The sequence below is a fragment of the Chanodichthys erythropterus genome, chromosome 3 (assembly GCF_024489055.1).
Source record: "Chanodichthys erythropterus isolate Z2021 chromosome 3, ASM2448905v1, whole genome shotgun sequence".
Lineage (NCBI taxonomy): Eukaryota > Metazoa > Chordata > Actinopteri > Cypriniformes > Xenocyprididae > Chanodichthys > Chanodichthys erythropterus.
In genome coordinates, this window is record NC_090223.1 from 402,128 (window position 1) to 409,843 (window position 7,716).

General features: G+C 43.1%; 1 protein-coding gene across 1 annotated transcript; it reads left to right on the forward strand.

Moving 5' to 3' along the window:
* Nucleotides 1–305: 305 nt before the first annotated feature.
* On the forward strand, nt 306–7,391 carry LOC137014603 (trypsin I-P1-like). Its single transcript, XM_067378992.1, has 6 exons — nt 306–360; nt 5,967–5,987; nt 6,081–6,237; nt 6,334–6,605; nt 6,712–6,860; nt 7,101–7,391. Exons 1-6 carry the CDS (start codon nt 306–308, stop codon nt 7,389–7,391), a joined length of 945 nt encoding a protein of 314 aa, XP_067235093.1.
* The last annotated feature ends 325 nt before the right edge of the window (nt 7,392–7,716 follow it).

Here is a 7,716-nt window from a genome sequence, read left to right on the forward strand (position 1 = left end):
CTGAAAGAAGGTCTTGAGGGTGAGTAAATCATGGGACAATGTTCATTTTTGGGTGAACTTTCTCTTTAATGTGTAGTGAAGCGACCTTGAACTGAAAGGCACTTAATAATAAACCTTAACATTACTTGTGAAGGTGTCCAGGGCGTGTACTGTAAATACTGACAGAAAAAAAGGCATCTCCAAAAAGACGAGACTCGTGGTGGCAGGAGCAGAAAACACTTGATGAACGAGACAGTACCTGCTTTTACATCTCTCTATCCTGACAGCTGAAGAAACAGCAGTCTGAACCAGTCCAGAACATAAGTATGAAGTTTATCACAGCTTTCAGTGTTGTTGGAGTTATACTTCTCAGCATAGCAGGTAAGATCTTACACAAATCTGTTAAATTAGCTATATGTTTAATGTTTAAATGGCTTAGTTGAATTGCAGTTACTAGGGATCTTTGGAACACAAATTGATAATCGACTACAAACACTAACAACTTTACTGAATTTGTGTTTCTCATAATCTCAAAATACTTTTTGATCTAAAGCCTTATGCTTAAATTCATGAAACTTGTTTTAAGGATAAATATACAGCATGTTGTGCTTTTAGTATGAATTTATTTATGTATTTATTTATATATTTTTTTATTGGATGAGTTGCATATGGACTTAATCAATACCAAATACTTAAATTGGTTGGTTGAGTAAATGAAGCTAAATTTTTCTAAAATACGGAAAACCATGATAATAATTAAAAAGAATGAGTAGCTGTCTGTTTTAAAGGATTGTTTATTTTTAAGAGGGTAGCTTGATTGTTGAATGGATATATGTCAAATCTATGAAATATGATAGTATTAAAACATAATTGCTTTTAATAAGTTACAGTCCCAGTATGTCACCAGGGTACATAACAAAATCAAGTGGCTGTAAGACCTGTTTCAATCTGCACTCGTGAGCGAGAATACAGTGTGTGTTTATTTAAGTAGCTATGTTAACAGGATGCACATCATACATGCAAATACATACAGAGTACACTAAAAATAAATGACTCAGAAATTACTAATAATTTAATTACAAAGAATTACATTATATTATATTACATTTATTTCTCATTTTTGGAGCTTTTTTTTTTAAATTTTTTTACACATATCCTAAAAAGTAATCCTGTGATACTGATGCACTTTAAATCGGGTGATTTTAGGTAACAGGTTTAGCTGTCAGTCAGTTGGCATTTTATCCACTGCAGTTCGGAACAGTATGTCTTGCTTAAATAGTAGGGGAGCAATTACAGTACACCGATCAGAAACGAGACAGAACCATGAAACTCATTGTGCATGAGCTCTGTGGAGATCCCACTCTGTATGTTAAAGGACAAGCAAGACAAACTTTTTTTTTTTTTTTTGTGGTATAAAAGTAGTTATTTTCATCTATAGTGTTTTCCTCATACTGTCTCAACCATTAATGTCTATGAAATTAAATCTGTATTGTTTTGATAACCATTCTGTTGTCTAACATTTGATATCTTTGTCAAACAGCTTTGCTTAGCTTTGTTGTTTCTAGCTAGCAGGGTATCCTGTCACGGGGTGGTAAAGTCGGGGGCAGTTATAACACTTCATTAAAATTGCCCCAGACACCATCAACTAGTGTCCAGCTTAGTAAGGACATCAAAATAGATTATTTATTTTTCAAATAATTTTAAAAAAGGTGTTTTTGCTCTCAATCTGGGGATCCAGGCTCTGTACACTCTCTGTTCACAGCATGTCTATGTAAAAGTATGGTAAAATATGTAAAAGTATGGTATTTGGGGTAAAAAGCACACCTGACGTTGGGCAAAAGGCACAATAATTAACATGATAGTGAATCGCTGACTGACTTTTACCACTTTATGATTTTGTTTTCACACAAATATATTGCTCCATCAATGTTCAATACAAACATATATATTTTTCCTGCAATCATATACTTTGAGAGTAGTGAAAACGTCTCGGGTTACGTCTGTAACCCTGGTTCCCTGAATAAGGGAACAAGACACTGCGTAACCGCTTTGGGAACGCCTCTGCGTGATTAAGTCTGAAGCACTCGTGCAATCGAACCAATAGTGTGACGCGCGTCAGAGCGGGTGACATCACGGACCAGGAAACTATAAAGCACTCCTGAGAACAAAGAACGCCAGCTTCTGATATGGATGAAGCAAGCGCTCACAGGTGTGCAGGGAGTATGGCTAAGCTACGCAGCGTCTCGTTCCCTTATTCAGGGAACCAGGGTTACAGACGTAACCCGAGACGTTCCCTTTCATGGGAACATCGACGCTGCGTAACCGCTTTGGGAACGCTATCCCAACTAGGCCATAAGACCAAGTGCCTGTCTGTTATCTTTGTGATGACAGCACTGAGGAACCTGGAGTGGAGGTCACATCGAGGTTGTAAAACTTGATAAAGGTATGCTGGGATGACCACCCAGCCGCATCACATATTTCTATGTAATTTATTTTTTTTCTTCAGTCATTCAAACATAACAACATACACAAACGAAATTATTTCGAAGATGGGAACCCCCGAGATTAAAGCTTTTGAGGCAGCCATACCCCTAGTCGAGTGTGCTGACTCATAGGCAAGAGAGATAGCCTCGACCACCCACTTGCTCATTCTCTGCTTAGACGCCGGGCCTCCCTTCTTAGGAGACCCATAACAGACAAACAGTTGATCGGTCTTCCACCACAGGGCAGCTCTGTGGACGTAAGCATCTAACGCCCTTACCGGGCAAAGCAGATTTAGTTTTTCCTGATCCGTATTCAGAAAAGGTGGAGGACAGAAGGCCTGCAGTACGATAGGCCCTGCGACATTCGTGGGGACCTTGGGTATATACCCAGGTCTAGGATGTAAGAAAGCTTTGACCATTCCAGGTGCAAATTCTAAACATGACGGAGCAACAGAAAGTGCTTGCAGATCTCCAATTCTCTTGAGAGATGAAATGGCTAGTAGGAATATTGTCTTTAGAGTGAGGAACTTCTCAGGTACATCCTCTATAGGTTCAAAGGGGGCTGCAGCCAGACCTTCTAATACAATAGCCAAGTCCCAGGACGCGGTTCTCGTACGCACAGCAGGCCTCAGCCTCTGGGTATCACGGAGAAAACGTATAACTAAGGGATTTCTTCCCACAGAAATACCCTCCAAAGGAGCATGATAAGCAAATATAGCTGCGATATAAACCTTCAATGTAGAAGGAGTTAAACCATCCGAGAATCTTTCTTGGAGAAATTGCAGTACATGACTGATAGAGGAGTGGACCGGATCTACATGAGATTGGCTACACCAAGTAGCGAACAGCTTCCACTTATATGCACATAGTTTTCTTGTGGACGGAGCTCTGGAGTGGAGTATAGTCTCCACAACCTCGGTTGGGAGACCGGATTCTATGAGCTCTGCCCCCTCAGATGCCAAGCCCGCAGTTTCCATAACTCCGGGCGGGGGTGAATTATCGCGCCGCCCACTTGAGACAGAAGGTCCTGCCTGATTGGGATCTCCATGGGGGAGCCATCTAAAAGGGACACTAAGTCCATGAACCATATTCGGGTTGGCCAGAACGGGGCTACCAATATGAGACGGACCCCGTCCCGCCGAACCCTCTCCAGAACTCCGGGGAGCAGAGCAATCGGGGGAAAGGCATACAGACGCAGCCTCGGCCACGTCTGTACCATGGCATCCAACCCCAGGGGGGATGGATGAGTTAGTGAATACCACAGCGGGCAGTGAGACGTCTCTTTTGAGGCAAATAAGTCGACCTGTCCACGACCGAATTTCTTCCATATCAACTCCACCACCTCGGGGTGGAGTCTCCATTCCCCGGGCCTCGGCCCCTGCCTCGACAGGATGTCTGCCCCCACATTTTGATGCCCCGGGATGTAGGCTGCTCTCAGGGAGAGGAGCTTCCCCTGGGACCACAGGAGGATCTGATGAACTAATTTGTACAACTGACGAGACCTCAGACCACCCTGATGGTTGATATAGGAGACCACCGACATGTTGTCTGTGCGGACTAACACGTGGTGGCCCCTCAGGTCTGGGAGGAAGTACTTGAGTGCTCGAAATACTGCCATCATTTCCAGCCGATTTATGTGCCAGGAACGATGATGGTCCTCCCAAAGACCCTGAGCCGAGCGACCACTCATGATCGCCCCCCCCAGCCTGTAAAGAGACGCGTCCATCGTTAGCATTACGCGACGACAAGGAGCTCCCAACACAGGACCCTGGGACAGGAACCAGGGCTTCTTCCACATGTCTAAGGCACAAAGGCATCGCCGCGTGACCTTGATCATGCGGAAAGGATTTCCCCTCGGAGAAAATCCCCTGGTCCTGAGCCACCACTGTAAGGGTCTCATGTGCAGCAGGCCAAAATGTATCAATTTGGACGCAGCTGCCATCAGACCCAGCAGTTTCTGGAACTGTTTTACAGTGAGTGACTGGCCTAATTTCACCCCTTTCACGGTTGAGAGAATGGAATTCACCCGAGCAGGAGACAGACGTGCCTGCATCGTAGTGGAATCCCAAACTACCCCTAGATAGTTGGTAGTCTGAGCTGGTAGAAGCACACTCTTCTTGGCATTGAGTCTCAACCCTAACCTTCTCATATGTGACAGAACTACATCTCGATGTTGAACTGCTTGTTGCTCTGATTGAGCTAGAATCAACCAATCGTCAATATAATTGAGCACGCGGATACCCTGGAGTCTCAGTGGAGCCAGAGCTGCATCCACGCACTTCATGAAGGTGCGGGGTGAAAGGGATAGGCCAAACGGAAGAACCTTGTATTGGTAAGCTTCGCCCACGAAAGCGAACCTGAGGAACTTCCAATGTGAAGGATGGATGGATACATGAAAGTAAGTGTCTTTCAGATCTATTGTCACAAACCAGTCCTCGGATCTGATCTGTGTGGTGATCTGTTTGAGTGTAAGCATCTTGAACTTGAGTTTCTGTACTGAGCGATTTAGCATACATAAATCTAGTATGGGACGCAATCCTCTATCCTTCTTTGGAACTATGAAGTAACGGCTGTAAAAGCCTGACTGTTTGCTGGGAGGAGGAACCCTCTCTATAGCTCCTTTTTGCAAAAGTGTCATAACTTCTTGTTCCATCACTAGAGACTGCTGAGGGTCCACCACTGTAGGAAGGACCCCGTTGAACTATTTTGTAACCCTTTTTTTATTATTTGCAGCACCCATTGAGAAATATTGGGAAGACGTTCCCATTCTTCCAGAAATTCTACTAAGGGAACCAGTCTCTCGAGACTGGCCTCTGATGTTTTTTGGGCATTTGAAGCGGCGCCCTGAAGCGGTGTACCGGCAGGGAACAGTCGAATCAAACGCTGACCGGCCCTCCTCGGACCACTGCGCCCTAAAGCACATGTGATCAGCAGATCACTGATTGGTCAGAGAAAATCGTCACTACCAGCGTCATTGGATTTGAAACATGAGACACCAAACCCATTAGATTTAAATAGTAACAGCCACCGCAGTATAATTTGTTCACAAAGTCGAGCCCATGCCGTGCCGAGTTGAACCACGCAGTGGAAAAGCACCAAATGATGCCCTCTGTTGGTAGGGAATAGCAATATTGCCGCTCAAACATTTCCAGTGGCTTTGATGGAAGTTTAAAACTATATGAGTAATCAAAGTCAGTTATATAGATAAGTGGTCCTAATGTGTAATAAATCAGGTGCCCTTACCAGTGCAGGATTTGTACTGATTCACAAGATCGAAGCTATAGGAAGTTGATTGAGATGCACCCAAAAACTGAGCTGCACATGGACGGTGTGTGCAGACATTAGAAAACACTCCTGATGATGAAAATCACGTGACGAGGACAGTGTACTAACCATCGCAGGACACAGACAGTTGAAGTATACTTTGGACTTGAGATTGCAGGCTACAAACCAGTTTATCAGTTTCATACGTGTTCATCTAATTGTTTGGTCTCTGTTTCCCAGGTTTTCTCTGCCAGTTAGATGGTAAGTTATCATACTCTTAACGACCATAAGACTTTTGTTCCACAATCTTTTTCATTTTAATTGGGAATTCCCTCATTGTCTTTCTCTCATCAGTGTGTGGTCGAGCCCCTCTCAGTGTTGGGATTGTTGGAGGGGAGGATGCGACGGCAGGAGCCTGGCCGTGGCAAGTCAGGATTCATGCCCGTAGCGCTTTGTGTGGTGGGACTCTGATCAATAAAGACTGGGTTTTATCTGCAGCTCACTGCTTCAAGTATGTTGAAAGCTTAAATAAATCTGAAGATACAACTGTAGATTGATAATAGTGGAATTAATGCAGACTTTCTCTATTTACAACCAGGGAGTCTAGTAATGTCAGTGATCCTAACACTGTGATGTTCTTCGGGCGTCTGAACCAATCCGGCTCAAACCCTCATGAGATAATCAGGACAGCGAGTCGAATCATCAGACATAGTAACTATAACGCCTCTACTTTTGACAATGACATAGCACTGGTTCAGCTCAACTCTTCTGTGACCTTCTCTGATTACATTAAGCCGGTCTGTCTGGCAGCAGCTGGTAGTGTATTTTCTGCAGGTACAGAGAGCTGGGTCACTGGATGGGGCACGCTACAGTCTGGAGGTGAATGAACATTTGTTAAATGAATACAAACAATACTCTAAAACTCAATAATTTACCTAGAAATGGTTTTTAAAAGCCATAAAATGTGTCCTCTGATCTGTCACAGGCCAGTATCCTGATACACTGCAGGAGGTGATGATACCCATTGTGAGCAACAGTGACTGTGATAAAGCTTATAGAGGGTTTAACATCAGCATCACAAGCAATATGATTTGTGCTGGATTGTTAAATCAGGGAGGAAAAGGTTCATGTCAGGTAAGACATCAGTCATTCATTTTAACACTTTTTAATACAAAGCAATTTACAGTTTTGGTCACCTGCAAACTTACACTGCCAGCCTAGTTGCTTATTTAAGCCCCGTGTTTACTCTGACTGATTTTTGATGACTGAAGTGCTTTGGTGGACACACGGCTGACATTCTTTTACCGTTATATCTGTAACAACTGTTCACTGTATATCGTCAGAGATATAAATGCTGAATGTTTGTGAATACAGGGAGACTCTGGAGGTCCAATGGTCAGTAAGAAAGACTCCCTGTGGATTCAGTCCGGCATTGTGAGTTTTGGTAAAGGATGTGCTGAACCCAGATATCCTGGCGTGTTAGCCAGAGTCTCTCAGTACCAGAACTGGATCAAGTCTTACATGAGCAGCAATCCACCTGGATTTGCTGAATTCAATCCAACATCCAACTCCAACCTTGGATGCATGCCCAACCTCCTCTTATTTTCCCTTTCTCTCATGTTCTCCATCATTCCTTTCACCTTCTCCCTCTATCTCTCTTCCTAAAGATTGATTGAACAGAAACTCTCAGGGTTTCTTTGATGAAGTGGACAGTTGTGCTGTACATGATATTTATATTGTCATTTATTCTTTATCTTTTTAAAAATGTTTGATTTATGAAAAGCTCTCTTATTGACATTATAAGAGCATACACTAATGAAGTTCCTGCTTCTGCACTCTGAGATTCAGCATGTTTTCATAAATAGAAGAGATGAACCATTATTATTATTATTATTATTACAATACCATTTATTTCTATGTTTATATGTCTGATAACCAGCTTAACTGATTTAGGGTCTGGAGCTCTGCATTGGGTCCTGCTTGCAGAAAA

What these genes read in the sequence shown, in the direction of transcription:
- LOC137014603 (XM_067378992.1), top strand. Translation starts at nt 306, where the DNA reads ATGAAGTTTATCACAGCTTTCAGTGTTGTTGGAGTTATACTTCTCAGC. An exon ending in TTTTCTCTGCCAGTTAGATG is followed by an intron (nt 5,988 to 6,080) that starts GTAAGTTATCAT and finishes TTCTCTCATCAG; the next exon opens with TGTGTGGTCGAGCCCCTCTC. An exon ending in GAGGAAAAGGTTCATGTCAG is followed by an intron (nt 6,861 to 7,100) that starts GTAAGACATCAG and finishes TTGTGAATACAG; the next exon opens with GGAGACTCTGGAGGTCCAAT.